Source organism: Epargyreus clarus, unplaced genomic scaffold (assembly GCF_041222505.1).
Source record: "Epargyreus clarus isolate Ecla_fem2 unplaced genomic scaffold, WU_Ecla_fem_2.2 ptg000033l, whole genome shotgun sequence".
Lineage (NCBI taxonomy): Eukaryota > Metazoa > Arthropoda > Insecta > Lepidoptera > Hesperiidae > Epargyreus > Epargyreus clarus.
The window spans coordinates 2,035,801-2,056,142 of NW_027332238.1; the positions used below are offsets into that span (position 1 = coordinate 2,035,801).

Sequence of the window (20,342 nt, forward strand, 5' to 3'; positions counted from 1 at the left end):
TAATACATCTAATAATAACATGTCCTTAATAATTATATATTATATTGTTCATAATGTCAAATAAATTCATTAATACTGTAGAACACTTTTTAAGCAGCTAGTCACGCATTTTAAATTACACGTTTATTTAACTTTCAATTTTTTTAATGCTGAATGATACGAATTGTATAAATTAACTTTCAAAATGTAAGAGAGACAGACATATTTATTAGAGGCGTTCCGACTTATTCCTCAGGGGTAGCGGCGCATCTGTGGCCGATCTCAGGTAGGAATATCTAATCCTATCTGGGGTTGATTATAGATGTCCATGGGCGGCAGTAGCTTACCATCAGGTTGACTGCATGCTCGTCTGCTACTCCTATGTTATAAAAAAAATCTGTAGTTGCGGACGCACATTATTTGTACATAGACACACACACACAAATTTTAAAGATAGCAATGATTTGGATTATAACTTTCCTAATAACTGTTATTTTTTATTTCAAAGTTATCCGAGTTACTTATTGAATTAATCGAATTATTATAAAAACTGTTTAAAAACGCCTCTGTTACTCCCACAATTTAGACGAATCCAACGACACCTCATATGTGAATCCGTCAAGCCGTTTGGGTTGCAGCGTGACAAAGAATCACTAACATCATTGCTGTCAAAGAACTGTACCCTTACCATGAGTTTTCAAAACATCCCACAATTTAAAGTTACGTTCACTCAATCCATTATTCTGTTCCGTTTGCTTCAGTAACTGAGTAAACGTAACAATAAGTAAGTGCAAGTCTTTTTGTCTGCCTCACATGTTCGCAAAAAAGAGAGACAAAACATAGAGCGCCATTTGGTCAATTTAGACATTTAATGTTACGTTACTGACACTATAGTTCTGATACAATCCGCTAGGGGCGCTGATTGGAATTTGTTGGGCAAATACGTAAACAAATACCAAAACAGTCATATTTGTCAAAACGTAAAAATTCATGGTAAGGGTACTTACAAACATGAGAAAAACATTATCGCTGCAGAATCTAACACCTAAAACTTTTTATGATTTTAACGTTTCATTTATTGTTTAGAACAACTTCTTTTAATATATTTACTTTTCTTTCTCTACAACTTGTTTTAATAAAATTCTAGTGTACCTCTCAATGAATTCCTTCAAATATTTAAAAAAAGCAGTGATAGGTTAAGAAACTCTGTCCCTCGGTCCGAGGTTCAAATCCCAGGCACGCACCTCTGATTTTTCGAAATTATGTGCGTATTATAAATTAATTATTACTTGCTTAACGGTGAAGCAAAACATCGTGAGGAAACCTGCATACGTGAGAGATTTATAAAAAAAATCTCGAAGGTATGTGAAGTCTACCAATACGCACTTGTCCAGCGCGGTGGACTATGGCCTAATCCTTCCACATTCTGAGAGGAGACCTGTGCTCAGCAGTGGGACAGTAATGGGTTGTTGATGATTATGAAATAAAACAAAATCTGTTTATAATACCATATATTAAACATTGTTTTCAAATTATATTATTACATTTAAAATACATTGAATACATTTTATTACAGACGTTTATATAAGTTTGTAATTAAGGTTAATTTAATATTTAGACAGATTGATTATTGATAACGTAAGTAGCCAACATTAAGTTCTTCCACATAACATATTTTTTAAGTTCATGAAAAGGTCTGTATTCGACCATTATAAATGTATTAACTTCATGAAAAGGTCTATATTCGACCACTATAAATGTATTAACTTCATGAAAAGGTCTATATTCGACCACTATAAATGTATTAACTTCATGAAAAGGTCTATATTCGACCACTATAAATGTATTAACTTCATGAAAAGGTCTATATTCGACCACTATAAATGTATTAACTTCATGAAAAGGTCTATATTCGACCACTATAAATGTATTAACTTCATGAAAAGGTCTATATTCGACCACTATAAATGTATTAACTTCATGAAAAGGTCTATATTCGACCACTATAAATGTATGTATGTATGTATGTGTGGGTGTGTGTTATATTCGGACCGAATGATTGCTTTTTATATATCTAAAATAGTGCCAACTCCGGTAATGTGTGGTGTCGTGTAGCGTTCCCACGGACAGTAGCACTACCATGAGTTGGCATAGAAACGCCACTATAGAAATGGTAAATAGAAAACTATTGTCATTTTGCTAGTGAATAACATAACTACTATCGTTACGGTATTTCTTGACAACGTCTGTCAAATTAATGACTTATGGGACCGAATTTGTATGGCAATAGATCATAATGACATTCGCTAGCGATTTGATTTCGATAGGTTTTTTATTTACGTATCGAGTTACGTCACTACGGATTTTAGTTCTACGAGTAACCACCAGAGGCGCTGTACAATTTTTCATACATTTATTTTACGCAGTCGCTAGCGAGTAATACTTTTGTAAACTCATGGTAGTCCTACAGAGCGTCATTCTCGTTACCAACATCGTACGAGATTCACAAAGAATAATTTAGATTTTAGTTTAGAATGTAGTATCAATTGTAAAAATTGAATAAATAGTTTTAGTAACAATCTCGCAATCTCAATCAAACACCCTCGTCTGCACCCATACATAACTTGTGTATTTGTAGGTATGTATGTGTGTTTGTATATTTATTTATTTATTTTACACAAACACAGCTATCATTACAGGTCCATCCCAAAGAGATAGTGTGGTTCCTTAATTTTTAACAAAATAGCACAGTACATACAGTGTCGTTTTTGTAAATGTATTTGTATGTGTGTGTGTATTTATATGTATGTATGTATGTATGTATGTATGTATGTTTGTATGTGTGCGTATTTGTATGTATGTATGACCGGATGGAAGTTTTAGCTATTTATTTATACGATACGATTATTTATTATACAAAAAATATTTTTTTTGTGTACATTTTGTTCGTTGTCTATAAATGCACTAATATTTTTATTAAATGCGCCAGAAAAGTATAATTTCATACAAATGCATGTTTTGTTATAATATAGAAGTAGCAGACGAGCGTGCAGTCCACCTGATGGTAAGTCACTGCCGTATGGGCATCTGTCAACCTCAGATAGGATTAGATTTCTACCTTGAGATTGCCTCGGAAAAGTATGTTACAGAGGACTAAGCTGGAATGCCTCGGAAAAATATGTTACAGAGGACTAAGCTGGACTGCCTCGGAAAAGTATGTTACAGAGGACTAAGCTAGAATGCCTCGGAAAATTATGTTACAGAGGACTAAGCTGGAATGCCTCGGAAAATTATGTTACAGAGGACTATGCTGGAATGCCTCTGAAAAGTATGTTACAGAGGACTAAGCTGGAATGCCTCGGAAAAGTATGTTACAGAGGACTAAGCTGGAATGCCTCTGAAAAGTATGTTACAGAGGACTAAGCTGGAATGCCTCGGAAAAGTATGTTACAGAGGACTAAGCTGGAATGCCTCGGAAAAGTAGGTTACAGAGGACTAAGCTGGAATGCCTCGGAAAAGTATGTTTACAGAGGACTAAGCTGGAATGCCTCGGAAAAGTATATTACAGAGGACTAAGCTGGAATGCCTCTGAAAAGTCTCCCTTGCATGAAAATCTGTATACATACGCTATTTTGTTTTGTAGCACTATTTCCATATTGTAGTAGTTATAACTCTGACGATTTTAGGCTTAGAGATAAATACAATGGTAATAGGTAGTAAGTGGTAGAACCCTCTGTGGTTCGACTCCGGCGGCACCACCGCCACACCTATTTCTGTTACAACAGCAGTGTAGCGCTGCTGTGTTCTGGTTTGAAGTGTGGTAAGAGACATACTTTTCCGAGGCGTTCCAGCTTAGTCCTTAGGGAGCGGCGCATCCGTGGCCGACCTCGGGTAGGAATATCTAATCATATCTGGGGTTGATTACAAATGTTCATGGGCGGCAGCAGCCACTTACCATCAGGTGGACTGCACGCTCGTCTGCTACTCCTATATTATAGAAAAATAGAAATCTTAAAACCTCTTATTCCCTGGTAATAGGCGCACATTCCGCTTTCAACCAATCCAGGTCTTCCACCAAGCCGCGCTGCTGCAGCACAGGTTCCAGGGTGCGGAGTACGCGCTGGTGGTAGCCGTTGATGTAGGCGAGCTGCAAAAATACCCAGGTTCTAAGTAGGTAGCTTCAAAATTAGTTAAAAAATATACCAGACAATTAAACAATATATAACAATAAGAACTGTCAAAATTTAGGAATATATTGTTACAGTCACATCACACTGATTCATGTATAGATCACATAATTTACGACCCGCGTGGCGGAGCGGCCACCATACCGGTCTGACGCGCAAAGGGTCCCGGGTTCGATCCCCGGCCAGACAGATATCTAAATGATGAATTTGGATTTCTGTTTCTGGGTCTGGGTGTTTGTGTATTTGTCTTTGTGTGTGTCCATGGCACCCACGACACAAGGAATCCTAGTGTGGGGCTGTGAGTGTAGAAAGCGTAATTTACAGAAATAAAGTTGGTCTATATAAGCTGGTTACAGAAATAAAATCGGTCTATGTATGTATGCAAGTAAACATTATAATCTTGATTTATATGATGATTGAGAAAGTATTGTTATAGGTTACTATACTCTTTGGTAATATATCTGGTTTTTCTTCTTGTCAAAAAATCCTTACTAATCTTACTAATATTATAAATCCGAAAGTAACTCTGTCTGTCTGTCTGTTTGTGTCTTCTTCACGCTTAAACCACTGAATCGATTTTAATGAAATTTTGTACAAAGATAGTCTGAGACCCAAGAAAGGTCATAGGATTTTATTCCGGAAATCCCACGGGCACTAGGGATGGCGATCTAAGATCGATTAATCGGAGAATCGATCTTTTGGACCAAAAAGTGGATTATTTTAATCGATATTAGTAAGTATTGAATCGTAAACTATGCATTTGATCAAGTGATGATCTTTAGCAAAGTTGTTGTCCATGAGCCCACGAAGGTTTCAGAGTTGGTACGACCAATTTTCGCCAGATGGCGCCACTATCATTCCAAATGAAGGTACGAATTTTCAGTTTTATGTATGTTAGTTATTTTCTTTTAAACGCGGGCGAAGCCGCGGGCAAAAATAAGTTTGGAATAAAAATGTGTTTGAACAAAGAAAATAAGAAGTTATTATTAAAATAATTCCAAGATCTTATATCCTAACAGTGTCATCGTATATGTGTGGGGTTCTATGTGTGCCGTGAAACTGACCTCGAAGTCGTCCAGCAGGTCAACTGCAATGCAGATGCGGTGGTGAGGCACCATTGTCAATGTACTGAAGCCGAGGACACCACGACCATCATAATCGTCTAGAAGATTCGCTGCCTGAGTGAAACAAAACAAAAATATAAGTTTTATACTTCTTTTATACTTAATTACATAGATTAGTAAAGATACTTCGCCGCCTTGAAATTGTATGAAGCCACAAATGGCTTATTATCGTAAGTTCTTTTTTTGAATTTTTGGCAAATAAAAACATTTCTAGAGAAAATTTACGAATAAATAACTAATACTGCGTAATTTACATGAATTTACATAATAAATAAATAATTATTTCAAATATTTTAGGTATATTTTAGCACGGAGACGTGGCAAAACATTTTTACGCAAGTATTTCAATTCTCAAAACTGGGTACATTCTCTAGCTAGGAGTGAGTAATCTTTACTAATCTATGCTTAATTATTGTATTTTCATAACCTATCTGTACCTTTACCATGAGTTTTTACGTTTTGACAAATATGAGTGTTTTGGTATTCAGCAGTCCAATCAGCGCCCCTAGCGGATTATATCAGGACTTGGAAATCGTATGGGCAAATACGTAAACAAATACCAAAACAGTCACATTTGTCAAAACGTAAAAACTCATGGTAAGAGTAATGTTATCATCGTTAACATTATTTTTACTATTATTATTAACATCGATATTGTGAATTTATATAATTTATTTTAAGTGTAATTTATATAATTTATTAGTTTAATTGGTGCATAACCGTTATTTTTAACTTTAAACAATAAATAAATAAATAAATTACAACAAAACCGATAGATAAAATTCGGCAATATGAAGTTGGCTAGAAAATATTGCAAATGCAGGTAATTTTATTAAAAAAAATATTTAACTTTACGTTTATATTGACCCACTTCTACCCCTGAGGACTAAGCTGGAACGCCTCGGAAAAGTATACCCTTGCCACACTTCAAACCAGAACACAGTAGCGCTACACTGCTGTTATAACAGAAATAGGTGTGGCGGTGGTGCCGGAGTCGAACCACAGAGGGTTCTACCACCTTCAAAAGAGTTAAGAAAGTATATGATACCTTTGGATGATCACTATCCTTGGTGATCGCCACGATCTCCACCAGATCCTCATGTCTGATACCGTACTCTCCCACCTTGTAATATCCGGGCTCTGTATACAAATAACATTATATCACATTTTCATGTTTTAAAACATCATCATCATCAACCCATTACTGTCCCACTGCTGGGCACGGGTCTCCTCTCAGAATGAGAAGGATTAGGCCATAGTCCACCGCGCTGGACTAGTGCGTATTGGTAGACTTCACATACCTATGAGATTTTTTTTATAAATTTCTCAGGTATGCAAGTTTCCTCGCGATGTTTTCCTTCACCGTATAAGCGAGTGATAATTAATTTCTAATACGCACATAAATTTGAAAATCAGTCGTGCGTGCCTGGGATTTGAACCTCGGACCCCTCGATCGAGAGGCCGCGTTTCTTAACCACTGGGCTATCACTGCTTTTTTTTTGTGTTTTATGTTTTAAAACATAACATCATATAACTGTTTCACTTATTCATATCCTAACTAATATAATAAACGCTAATGAGTTTGTGTAACACTTTCACGCCTCAACTACATAACCGATTGTAACAAAATTATGTACACACGTTGTCAGGGGTTCAGAAAAGGACATAGGGTAGCTTTTCATCCCGAAAAAATGTTCCAGACAGACAGATAAAAACAACTATTGTCATCGTCCTTTGACAGCGAAGCCGCGAGTAAAAAGTATGCTCAATTATCCAACGTCAGCCTACTATCCTATCTATCCTCTCTTTCACTTCCTCATTTACCCTCCATCTCTCATGTAATCTCGTAGGGCCCCACTGTACTGTACTGTAGGGGAGTACCTGCCCGGGCGCGAGGCCGGGGTCGTGCGGGTGGGGCGGGGCGCCACTGTGCCCACTGTACCACCCACCGTTGCTGAGCACCTGCCCGGGCGCGAGGCCGGGGTCGTGCGGGTGTGGCCTCACTGTACCCACTGTGCCCACTGTACCACCCACCGTTGCTGAGCACCTGCCCGGGCGCGAGGCCGGGGTCGTGCGGGTGTGGCCTCACTGTACCCACTGTGCCCACTGTACCACCCACCGTTGCTGAGCACCTGCCCGGGCGCGAGGCCGGGGTCGTGCGGGTGTGGCCTCACTGTACCCACTGTGCCCACTGTACCACCCACCGTTGCTGAGCACCTGCCCGGGCGCGAGGCCGGGGTCGTGCGGGTGGGGCGCCACTGTGCCCACTGTACCACCCACCGTTGCTGAGCACCTGCCCGGGCGCGAGGCCGGGGTCGTGCGGGTGTGGCCTCACTGTACCCACTGTGCCCACTGTACCACCCACCGTTGCTGAGCACCTGCCCGGGCGCGAGGCCGGGGTCGTGCGGGTGTGGCCTCACTGTACCCACTGTGCCCACTGTACCACCCACCGTTGCTGAGCACCTGCCCGGGCGCGAGGCCGGGGTCGTGCGGGTGGGGCGCCACTGTGCCCACTGTACCACCCACCGTTGCTGAGCACCTGCCCGGGCGCGAGGCCGGGGTCGTGCGGGTGGGGCGCCACTGTGCCCACTGTGCCCACTGTACCACCCACCGTTGCTGAGCACCTGCCCGGGCGCGAGGCCGGGGTCGTGCGGGTGGGGCGCCACTGTGCCCACTGTACCACCCACCGTTGCTGAGCACCTGCCCGGGCGCGAGGCCGGGGTCGTGCGGGTGGGGCGCCACTGTGCCCACTGTACCACCCACCGTTGCTGAGCACCTGCCCGGGCGCGAGGCCGGGGTCGTGCGGGTGGGGCGCCACTGTGCCCACTGTACCACCCACCGTTGCTGAGCACCTGCCCGGGCGCGAGGCCGGGGTCGTGCGGGTGGGGCGCCACTGTGCCCACTGTACCACCCACCGTTGCTGAGCACCTGCCCGGGCGCGAGGCCGGGGTCGTGCGGGTGGGGCGCCACTGTGCCCACTGTGCCCACTGTACCACCCACCGTTGCTGAGCACCTGCCCGGGCGCGAGGCCGGGGTCGTGCGGGTGGGGCGCCACTGTGCCCACTGTACCACCCACCGTTGCTGAGCACCTGCCCGGGCGCGAGGCCGGGGTCGTGCGGGTGGGGCGCCACTGTGCCCACTGTACCACCCACCGTTGCTGAGCACCTGCCCGGGCGCGAGGCCGGGGTCGTGCGGGTGGGGCGCCACTGTGCCCACTGTACCACCCACCGTTGCTGAGCACCTGCCCGGGCGCGAGGCCGGGGTCGTGCGGGTGGGGCGCCACTGTGCCCACTGTACCACCCACCGTTGCTGAGCACCTGCCCGGGCGCGAGGCCGGGGTCGTGCGGGTGGGGCGCCACTGTGCCCACTGTACCACCCACCGTTGCTGAGCACCTGCCCGGGCGCGAGGCCGGGGTCGTGCGGGTGGGGCCTCACTGTGCCCACTGTACCACCCACCGTTGCTGAGCACCTGCCCGGGCGCGAGGCCGGGGTCGTGCGGGTGTGGCCTCACTGTACCCACTGTGCCCACTGTACCACCCACCGTTGCTGAGCACCTGCCCGGGCGCGAGGCCGGGGTCGTGCGGGTAGGGCCGCCAGGACACCCCCGCGGGCCCCTCGTGTACGTTCAGACAGTGCCCCACTCCGTGGCCGGTGCCGTGAGCGTAGTCCATTCCCACCTCCCATAGCGGACGACGGGCGAGGCTGTCCAGCACGTTGCCCTGGGGACATAGATAAGTAAAGATTACTCACTCCTAACAAGAAAATGTACCCAGTTTTGAGAATTGAAATAGTTGCGTAAAAAGTTTTGCCACGTCTCCGTGCTATAAAGTCCCTAAAATATTTGAAATAATTATTTATTTATTATGTAAATTACGCAGTATTGGTTATTTATTCCTAAATTTTCTCTAAAAAAGTTTTTATTTGTCAAGAATTAAAAAAAAGAACTAACTAATAAGCCATTTGTGGCTTTATTCAATTTGAAGGCGGTGAAGTATCTTTACTAATCTATACTTGGGAATTAAAAAAGCCAACGGTCATTTTTTATACAGGAGTTGCAGATGAGCGCACAGTTTGGGATAAATAAAGTGGAAACAAGCATTTTTCATATAATATAGGAGTAGTCTGCTACTCCTATATTGTATAATGCAGTTCACCTGATGATAAGCCTACTGCAGTATGGACATCTGTAATCAACCTTATAACATACTTAACAGTGGGGTTGGTCCATTTTTGATACTTGTTCATTTAAATAACTTTATATTATTATGAATAAATATTATAAATCCAGGGGGCATTTGACCACCTGAGAATCTGCCCGGGCAAAGAGGGTACCCTCGAGACCCGAATTTCCTGCCCACCGCCCTTATGTTGACATTGCCGCAATATATGTGCGCCCGGGGGGTAAGACGTCCCAGTGATGATGATGATTATAAGATAAAATTCGTATTTGAGGTCGACCACAAATACGCCGCTACCCTTGAGGACTAAGCTGGAACACCTCGGAAAAGTATGTTTTGAAGTATATTTTTGAAGTATATTTTGAAAGTGTTGAACCCTACACCGCCACATCTATTTCTACCTAATAACAGCAGTGTTAGGCGCTGCTGTGTTCCGGTTTGAAGTGTGGTAAGGGAGACAGACATTTCCGAGGCGTTCCAGCTTAGTCCTCAGGGGTAGCGGCGCATCTGTGGCCGACTTCAGGTGGGAATATCTAATCATACCTGGGGTTGATTACAGATGTCCATGGGCGGCAGTAGCCACTTACCATCAGGTGGACTGCATGCTCGTCTGCTACTCCTATATTATAAAAACAAATCAAGACAGTCAGTCACTCACCTTGACCCCCTTGGGGAACAGCGCGGACCCCAGCGCCGCCTGTCCGCGCAACACTCGCGTGAACGCCGCCTTGAAGGGCCCCGGGATCTTGTCTGGGGCCCCCATGTATCTAGTACGGGTTATGTCCGTCGTACCATCCCTAGAACAGACAAGGAGTATAATAGGGTTAAAAATACAATTTTTGAACACACGCACACAAACAATTACTTGTACTGCCCCCCCCCCCCCCAGAATAATGCCGATCAACCCCTTTCTCCTCATCACTGATATTTCACACACACACGTACAGAAACACACACTAAACAAATAAACATACACCATACACACGTACACCATTCGCTCCAACACTGTGTATCCCTCTCTCTCTCACACACACACACAATCAGACACTCACACACACGAAGACACCTCATTCTCCCCTACAATAAGAGTTACACACGTATGTCTATGAGAATGTACCCACTTGTACTGACCCCCGGAGTCCAACAGGAACACATCATCGGGTTTGATCACCCGCTGCCCCCCCTCCCTCGACGGAGAGTAATGTATGATCGCCCCGTTCTCCCCCGCCCCCGGTATCAAACACACACTCCTTCACAGGGAGGGAGAGACACACTTTCTCACACTCTCTTTGTGCCTCACTCACACAGGCACACTCTCACTCTCGCTCTTTCTCTATTGTTCTCTCGCTCTCTCCCTCTCTCTCTCTCGTTCCCTCTCTCTCTCTCTCTCGCTCTCTCACTCTCTCTCGTTCTCTCTCTCTCTCACTCTCTCACTCTCTCTCTCGTTCTCTCTCTCTCTCTCTCTCTCTCTCGTTCTCTCGCTCTCTCTCTCTCTCTCTCTCGTTCTCTCGCTCTCTCTCCCTCTCTCTCTCTCTCGCTCTCTCACTTTCTCTCTCGTTCTCTCGCTCTCTCTCTCTCTCTGTCTCTCTCGCTCTCTCACTTTCTCTCTCGTTCTCTCTCTCACACACACATCCACACAATCACACACTCGCACACGCACCCCATTCTCCCCTACAATGAGATATGCACACGTGTGCGTGTGCACTCACGTGTACTGGTTACACACGTGTGTGTGTATATGTACTATGTACTCACTTGTACTGTCCACCAGAGTCCAGCAGGAACACATCATCGGGTTTGATCACCCGCTGCTCCCCCTCCCTCGACGGAGAGTAATGTATGATCGCCCCGTTCTCCCCCGCGCCCGGTATGGTCTCGAACGATGGGCCCATGAAGTCTTTCTCCTCCCTAGAAGCGGAAGGAAATATTTAAAGATGATGCCAAGGTCTCATTGAAGTATTATGTAAGCAGATTTGTTTTTAATTTTAAGTGAGTGAGCTAATGAGTGAGAGAACTGATGAGTGAGTGAGTCAATTAATAAGTGGGTGAATGAGTTAACCAATGAGATTGAATCAATGAGTGACTGTGTGAGCGAATGATATCGTCACTGGAAAGGCAAAAATACTAACACGCAAAGCGGTTCCTTTACACGTTAGTCTTTTTGCCTTTCCAGTGACGATGTAATAAGTAAGTCAGCGAGTGAGGTAATGAGTAAGTGAGTCAACGAGTGAGCTAATGAATGAATGGGTCAGGGTGAGTGAGCGAGTGAGCTGATGTGCGAGGGAATGAGGGAATGATATAGTCCGCGCCAAACTGCTAGTCCGCTCTGAAATTGTTGCGAGCAGGTGTAGTCATACAATTTGCTATGGCGACGCGATTCATATCTATATTCAGATTGGATTACCAGTTTTACGCTGACTATACTAAGGTGTAAGTGAAATAATGAGTGAGCCATGCTTGACAGAGCGAATGAGAGGGTAAGGTAGTAAACTCATAAAGTAAGTGAGCGAATAAGCTAATGAGTGAGTGAGTGAGCTAATATAGATGAGTGAATAAGTGCGTGAGCAAATGATCTGATGAGTGAGTACGTGAATGACTGATTGAATAACTGACTTTCTAAACTCGAGCAGTTTGTCGGCCGCCTGTATCTCTGTCACGTTGTTTCCCGCCGAGATCTGTTCGTGCAGCCAGCGAAGGAAACGCACCACCGCTACGCCATCTTTGATATGGCATTTACGGAAACCCTGTGAAATAATTATGAGATTAAAAAAATACCTTACTTCAGAGCAGTGACAGGCTAAAGTCGTCGAACGCTCGGGGCGGGAAAAAGGTAGCCCCCAGTGTAGAAAGTTAATTTAATTTTACAAAATTAGAAATGTGTCCTAGACTTATTCGCCGACTAATACATATGATTCCATCGACGTTCTTTTTTTCCGTTGTTGATCCACATTTTTCAGTTTGTTTGGTTCTGAAGTCCTTTTTTCAGCTAGTTAGCAAATGACCGCCCTTTTTTGCCTCCCCCCTCTTTTTTAAAATATGCGAAAAAATGTAACAGTTTTATATTCACTTGGTTAGATGTAATCAACTGGAGTTCTACCTTTATTGCCACTCCTGATATCTGGATGGTCACCACATATGAAAGTCTAATCGGTGGTAGAACCCTCTGTGGTTCGTTCGGCGACACCACCGCCACCTATTTCTGTTATAACAGCAGTGTTGCGCTGCTGTGTTCCGGTTTGAAGTGTGGTGAGAGCGACATACTTTTCCGAGGCGTTCCAGCTTAGTCCTCAGGGGTATCGCATCAGTGGCCGACCTCATGTAGGAATTTAATCTTACATTTGATTACAGATATCCATACGGCAGTAACCACTTACTGAACAGATGTCCATACAACAGTAGCCACTTACCATCAGGTGGACTGCATGCTCGTCTGCTACTCCTATATTATAAAACATATAATCCTTACCTCCAATTCCACTTCGTTCTTAACCAACTTAGCGAGAGCCACCGGCGACACCTCCGATATTAGATTCAGTGGTTTTTCAATAACGCCTTCCTGAAAATGTATATTTTTCTTATAACCTATACTTTTGTCAAGGAACCCCTTAATAATGCAATGATTTAGCAACTTTACCCTCTTTCTGATCTTTGATTTTTTCACCCCCGACAACCCCATTGTGATATTTCTTGATTTTTCCAAACCCCCTCTCCCCTATTTCACAACCCCCTGATATTGCGCGATTTTTTCGAATCCCCTTTGCAATCGTCACAAGATTCAAATAAAATCAAATCAAACATCTTTATTTGCCAAAATAAGGTACAAAACTCTGTTGAAGTGTGTCCTAAGGGTGCTACCACACTGCTGTTTAAAATGTTTACAAACATTTGTTAAGAAACATATGATCACAATGTTAGAAACTATTTTCTACTAGTTAACAAATTGTAATACAGCACCCTAAGATACAAGAATCCTCTTATTTTACCATTTCGGCGTGCAAATTTCGTTTTTACCACGCTTTTATTAGCTTGACCTGTATGTATGTATGTAACGGAATCTTTGAACTGGATTTTTACCTACTTTGAACGGTCCGATTAATTTAAAATTTTGAACAATTATCAAGAACCGATGAAGATACACGATTTTAATAATTTTATCTCATTCTCCTCATCAGGATCGTCAGGAATCAGGATTAAGGATTTACCTTATGCGACTTTAGTGTGGACACAACAACATCAAAAATATAAGTTGAAATCATAATAATAAAATCCTTTGTACCTTATTTCTATGACTTCTGTGTTGTATGATTTATTTTGTGTACAAAAACTATAAAATAAATAAATAAATTAAAAAAAAATTAAATCAAATTTTAAAATTTTCATGGCCATTCACAATCAAATTTAAATTATTATATGATTTTTTTTCTTAATATTCATTCTAAGGGTAGTATTTTAAGGGTAGTTCTCACCCCCGAAGCCGCACGATGTACGGCCTCGCTAGCATCACTCGACAGCCAGATACTGTGATCTCCGTCACCAGTCCGCGATAGGTTTTTCTGCAAACATTCAAACATTTAAATTTGTTATCGCGTCAAAGTTCTAGTCCGCTCTGAAGTTGTTGCACTCACATGTAATCAAAGAGCCAATTTCGAACACAACTATAGTCTGATTCATAATTGGGTGTCCAAAATGTAAACAAAGAAATGTCACTGTCAAAATACGATTACAGGTGTTGTAAACCTTAACAAATTAACAAGAAACAAAAACTTTAACAAACTCAACAAAAAACAAAAACTTTGGACCACTACACACAATTTAACAAATGAGCTATGGAAACCAGAAAACATTAAAGTTAGACCACGATCACGAAACTTAAAAATGGCGGCACAAAAAATGTTTTGGATCCCGAATGTGTTACCATTATGACAATTTATTTTCTACCATAAACCTTGTTTTTATTCTTATTACTGTATTGAGGTAATATAAATTGGAAAATGTGAATTGCTATTAATTTATTTAGGTTATTATTTTATTATCGTTGTATTACTAAAATATCGTCAAAAATAAGAAACTACCATTTGAAACATATATTCTTGATAGGCCAACACCTTTGTTTACATTTTGGACACCTAATTATAAATCGGACTATAGAAGCGCATACCTCTATCTCTTGCCTGTCGTAAGGCTACTAAAAGGGATCTTTGGGGTTGAGGGTAGCAAGAGTGGGAGCTCGAACCATCCAACAAGCGACGAGAAGGACGACGGTATGTGTGGTCGCATACCGTCGTGAACACTAGACGGTGTGGCGAGCGTCACGTTCACCTGGACGGAGCCCGACGGGGCAACGCGCTAAGAGGACTTCGGTTGCGTTCCTTTGGATATCCCGGAGCCCTCTACGCAGCGCCGAGAACGGCCACCGGAGGGGTTTTAGTGCGGTAAGAATCCCACATAACCCCGTGACGCTCCCACGGCACCGGGTACCTTTTGAAGGTTTACCCCTCGTTAACAAAAAAAGGTAATCATATTATTAGTTTTTTTTTTATAATATAGGAGTAGCAGACGAGCATGCAGTCCACCTGATGGTAAGTGGCTACTGCCGTATGGACATCTGTAATCAACCCCAGATTGAATTACATATTCCTACCTGAGGTCGGCCACAGATGCACCGCTATCCCTGAGGACTAAGCTGGAATGCCTCGGAAAAGTATGTCTCCCTTACCACACCCTTCAAACCGGAACACAGCATCTCCTAACACTGCTGTTATTAGGTAGAAATAGGTGTGGCGGTGGTGCCGCCGGAGTCGAACCACAAAGGGTTCTACCACCTTCAAAATAGGGATATTCTATATACAATAGATAGGAATATACTATTAGTTAGAATACTCACAGCCTGTTCGATCAAGTAGTTCAGAATCTCGTCATACGCTCTCCCCTCCACTTCAGCCCCCTCCCCCTTGAGGTGGTCCACCACTGTTGGTGGTAGGTGACCGTTCGCCCAGAACAGCACCACCTTCGCCTGTGTTATCAGCAAGTACGAGAAGAATACCGGATTATATTCTATGTCCGAACCGCGTAAGTTAAGTGTATCTGAAATAAAAATACCTTTATGTGAAAAAATCGATATTTCTAAAAAAAATATTATTTTAGTGTAATAGTGACACACAGTGTAATAATAGACATTTTTAGTGTCGATTTGTTAATTGCACCGTTATCGTAATTAATAGTTTATGTTTTTTAATGTTTTTTTTTTCAAATAAACGATTATTTCTAGAAATCGATTAATTGATCGATTATTTTAAGTGAGTGGTCGGCAACGCGCGTCTCACGATTTAGTTCTTAACATTAAGTTTCGTTGCAATGTCTTTTAAATTCTTCTAATCTTTAAGTCATTTTCAAAAAATAATTATTCAAAAATTAATATATAATTATCGATTTTTATTAATCGATTTATTTTGAAGAAATAAAAATCGATATATTCATTAGTTCACTTTCAGGGTTCCGTACCCAGAGGGTAAAAACGGAACCCTATTACTAAGCCTTCGCTGTCTGTCCGTCTGTCACAGGGCTCTATCTCCTGAACCGTAATAGATAGACACTTGAAATTGTCACGGAGTATGTATAATGGTGGCCGCTAAAATAAATACTAAAATTAGTATAAGAAAAAATAAACTGACAAGTTGTAAGTACCTCCGCAGGACTATAGTCAAGTCAACAAGTTTTTGAAGGAAGTAGAACCGTCTGTGGTTCGACTCCGGCGGCACCACCGCCACACCTATTTCTGTTATAACAGCAGTGTTAAGCGCTGCTGTGTTCTGGTTTGAAGGATGTGGTAAGGGAGACAGACTTTTCCGAGGCGTTCCAGCTTAGTCCTCAGGGGTAGCGGCGTATCTGTGGCCGACCTCACGTGTAGGCATCTAATCTACCTATCTGGGGTTGATTAGAGATGTCCATACGGCAGCAGTTTACCATCAGGTGGACTGCATGCTCGTCTGCTACTCCTATATTATATTAAAAAATAGGGTTCCGTTTTACCCTTTAGGTACAGAACCCTTAATACTTACACGCCACTTCATCCAGCGCTGTGATGACAAGCGCCTCTGCCTTCTTCTCTATCATCTTCTCTCTCAGTTCTTTTATCTTCTGTCCCGCGGGTTTGCCTGTTGGTATGAAAAATATAATAAAATATTATATGAATCATAACCTGATGATGATGATGGTAATGATTAGTGATGCGACGAATAGGGGTTTCACCGAATAACCGAATACAGAATAATATTCGGTTTTAACTTTATCGAACCGAATATTCGGCCGATTTATTCGGTTTACCATTTCTTAATTGTCTATTTGCCAGTTATGTGTGTTTATTAACACTTTAAAATGTTGATTTAATGTTTAAAATCAATGTTGACTATACTAACTATAGATTCAGTAATAAATGTGTTGACTTAAAGTTTCCAAATAAGTTTTGATTTGAAGTTTAATTGCTTAATTTTATTCAACTATTTTATTCAACACATTCTACATGGAATTTGAGTTTGACTTATAATATAACATAAATCTTACATTAGAAGTTTTGTGTGTTAGTCCTGTACCGTGTCGGGTACACAAGAAAATAGAAATACTCAAACCGAATATATTCGGCACCAAAACCGAATAATTCGGCCGAATACAAATAGCAAAAAAGATGCCGAATACGCCGAATACCGAATACCAAACGAATATTCGGCGCATCTATAGTAATGATGTAGATGACTATGACGATGAAGATGATGATAATAGCGATGATGGTGATAACAAAAATTATGATGATGAAAATGACGAAAATCGGGATGATGTCGACAATTATAATTACTAAATAGACTATATGTGGAAAAAGATATTGATTATGATAACGATGATGATGATATCGACATTGATGTCGACAATAAATTTAGATGAGGAAAACTATTATTATGACCATATTGATGACGATAATGATGATGTCAATTACAATGATAATGATGGCAATGATGTTTATGAGAACACTGAGGATGATGAAAATTGTGATGATAATGATAGTGATGATGTTTATGACGATACTGATGATGATGCCAATTGTGTCAATGATGATAGTGATGATTATGTTTATGACATGGATGATGATGACAATTACAATGATAATGATGATAATGAAAATGACGACACTGATGATGATGCCAATGGCGATGATGATGATGATGCTGATTATGATGACAATAATAGCCAGTACCTGTATACTCGACGGGCAGTGGCACCACCTCATTGCACGGTCTGGGGGGTAGCTTCTCCCCCATGACACTACGCGCTTCATCAACTAAGTTCTTTTGTACCGCCACCAATTTTATTTTCGCCTGAGCTAATGACGCCTGGAATAGAATAGATAGTTTCTAAATATATATATAACTCAAAGGTGACTGACTGACATAGTGATCTATCAACGCACAGCCCAAACCACTGGACGGATCGGGCTGAAATTTGGCATGCAGGTAGATGTTATGACGTAGGCATCCGCTAAGAACGGATTTTGATCAATTCTACCCCCAAGGGGATAAAATAGGGGATGAAAATATCACTTCGTAACGCGAGCGAAGCCGCGGGCAAAAGCTTGTTTATAATATAGGAGTAGCAGACGAACATGGTGTTCACCTGATGGTAGGTGGCTGCCGTGTGTACATCTGTTATCAACCCTAGATAAGATTAGAGTCGTATTTGAGGTCGGCTAGTTGTTGAGGACCAAGTTGGAACTCCTCGGATAAGTATGTCTCCCTTACCATGCCCTTCAAAGATCACACAGTAGCGCTTAACGCTGTTATACCAGAAATAGGTGTGACGGTGGTGCCACCGGAGTTGGACCTTGAAGGATTCTACCACCCATATTCCAATATGTACATACACCCATATGTGTGTAGCCATAGGGGTAGCTATAACATTGTTTAAACGGGGAGGGGCTTAACTAACATGTTCCCATGTTCCTAAGGCAGTGGCGTATTCGAGGTCTGCAAAAAAGAAACTAATCTTTGAAAAAGTTCCTCTGCTGGGGGTAAACGGACTGATCCCGTCAATAAAGTAAATGATAGGACTAATGTTTCTTTGTTACCTATTCTAGAGGGGGTACACTCAGACCCTTAATCCGGAGAGTGGCTGGGGATCCGATCCCTTATGTAATCCTTATAGCCTTTTAGGTATGAAGGTGGTAGAACCCTTTGTGGTTCGACTCCGGCGGCACCACCGCCACACCTATTTCTACCTAATAACAGCAGTGGTAGGCGCTGCTGTGTTCCGGTTTGAAGGGTGTGGTAAGGGAGACAGACTTTTCCGAGGCGTTCCAGCTTAGTCCTCAGGGGTAGCGGCGCATCTGTGGCCGACCTCAGGTAGGAATATCTAATCCTATCTGGAGTTGATTACAGATGTCCATGGGCGGCAGTAGCCACTTACCATCAGGTGGACTGCATGCTCGTCCGCTACTCTTATATTATATAAAAAAAAACCTATGTAAGAAGTTAGTAGTCACCTGCAACGGGGTCCATTCCTCCCTGCTTATCGTACGAGGGTCGACACCCACCACCGACCCCTTCTTCAGGTTCGCGGTGATCCATTTGTCCATTGTCGGAGTATCAGGGAGGGCTGGAAAAGAAAATTAAATTTATTAAGTAACATACTATTGTGACCAACTCCAAATAGAACAGAATCTGCCTGAAGCCGATCACATGCGTTGCCAGTTAAGGACTAAGCCGTTCGCCCCATAGAAGTCACCCGGCAACCACGACTTTCTACTCAAAGGTCAAATTGCTTCATGCGAGTTTCTGCTAATGCCCCTGCTCTCCTAGGCTGACCCCCCATTCCACCTATACTGAACCCCACTCCCCCTAGGCAGGTACTTTACTTCGCCCTAGTCTGACCTACACTCCCCCAGCGATGTCCGAGCTGACCCCACCTTCACCAGGCTGATTCCATCCCCTAGACTAACCTCTCATTCCTCCTAGGCTACCATCTTGCAACCATGATGTTCCCCCGACCCCCTGACCCCCAGCACGGGGCACTCACACTGCCTCATGAGCGTCCACACCGCGGCGTCGGTCTGCCGCGCGAACTGCGTGTAGTACCGCCCGTCCGTCCACATCAGCGCGGTGCCGGCTGACCCCCTGACCCCCTGACCCCCAGCACGGGGCACTCACACTGCCTCATGAGCGTCCACACCGCGGCGTCGGTCTGCCGCGCGAACTGCGTGTAGTACCGCCCGTCCGTCCACATCAGCGCGGTGCCGGCTGACCCCCTGACCCCTGCCCCCAGCACGGGGCACTCACACTGCCTCATGAGCGTCCACACCGCGGCGTCGGTCTGCTGCGCAAACTGCGTGTAGTACCGCCAGTCCGTCCACATCAGCGCGGTGCCGGCTGACCCCCTGACCCCCTGACCCCCGGCACGGGGCACTCACACTGCCTCATGAGCGTCCACACCGCGGCGTCGGTCTGCCGCGCGAACTGCGTGTAGTACCGCCCGTCCGTCCACATCAGCGCTCGGGAGCTCACCAGCGCGGTGCCCGCTGACCCCGTGAAGCCTGACAACCAGGCTCGACGCGCGTCCGCCGCTGCTATGTACTCCGACTGAGGAAATATGGAATGGGAATTACTCGTAGCAGCGCTTGACACTACTGTTAATAGGTAGAAAAAGGTGTGGCGGTGGTACCGCCGGAGTCGAACCACAAAGGGTTCTACCAACAAAAAATGCTCAAAGGTGTGTGTAGTTTACCAATACGCACATGTCCAGCGCGGTGGACTATGGCCTAATTTTTCGCATTCTGAGGCTCCTCTCAGAATGCCAGTGCCAGTGCTCAGCAGTGGGACAGTAATGGGTTGATG

The 20,342-nt window shown here is 43.5% G+C and overlaps 1 protein-coding gene and 1 long non-coding RNA gene across 4 annotated transcripts in view; both read right to left on the reverse strand.

Annotated features, from left to right (window-relative positions):
* Positions 1-1,951: 1,951 nt before the first annotated feature.
* Positions 1,952-20,342, reverse strand: part of LOC140755407 (uncharacterized) — a 56,592-nt gene continuing 38,201 nt past the window's right edge. Inside the window, exon 2 of the long non-coding RNA XR_012103773.1 lies at positions 1,952-3,746. This is a non-coding gene — a long non-coding RNA (uncharacterized LOC140755407). The remainder of the gene's footprint in view (positions 3,747-20,342) is intronic.
* ApepP (Aminopeptidase P) overlaps positions 1,952-20,342 on the reverse strand; it is a 34,674-nt gene continuing 16,283 nt past the window's right edge. For 2 of the 3 annotated variants that reach the window (XM_073090595.1, XM_073090594.1), the window contains exons 4-17: positions 19,919-20,087; positions 18,995-19,107; positions 17,714-17,849; positions 16,527-16,622; positions 15,353-15,552; positions 13,935-14,021; positions 12,935-13,024; positions 12,082-12,212; positions 11,224-11,376; positions 10,127-10,265; positions 8,832-9,009; positions 6,339-6,430; positions 5,231-5,344; positions 1,952-4,126 (exon numbers count right to left, since the gene is read on the reverse strand). In XM_073090595.1, coding sequence (XP_072946696.1) covers positions 4,001-4,126; positions 5,231-5,344; positions 6,339-6,430; positions 8,832-9,009; positions 10,127-10,265; positions 11,224-11,376; positions 12,082-12,212; positions 12,935-13,024; positions 13,935-14,021; positions 15,353-15,552; positions 16,527-16,622; positions 17,714-17,849; positions 18,995-19,107; positions 19,919-20,087 — 1,824 coding nt within the window. In that variant the 3' untranslated portion in view covers positions 1,952-4,000. Of the gene's footprint in view, positions 4,127-5,230; positions 5,345-6,338; positions 6,431-8,831; positions 9,010-10,126; positions 10,266-11,223; positions 11,377-12,081; positions 12,213-12,934; positions 13,025-13,934; positions 14,022-15,352; positions 15,553-16,526; positions 16,623-17,713; positions 17,850-18,994; positions 19,108-19,527; positions 19,611-19,918; positions 20,088-20,342 lie in introns of those variants that run through there. The other variant, XM_073090596.1, reaches the window with a different exon arrangement.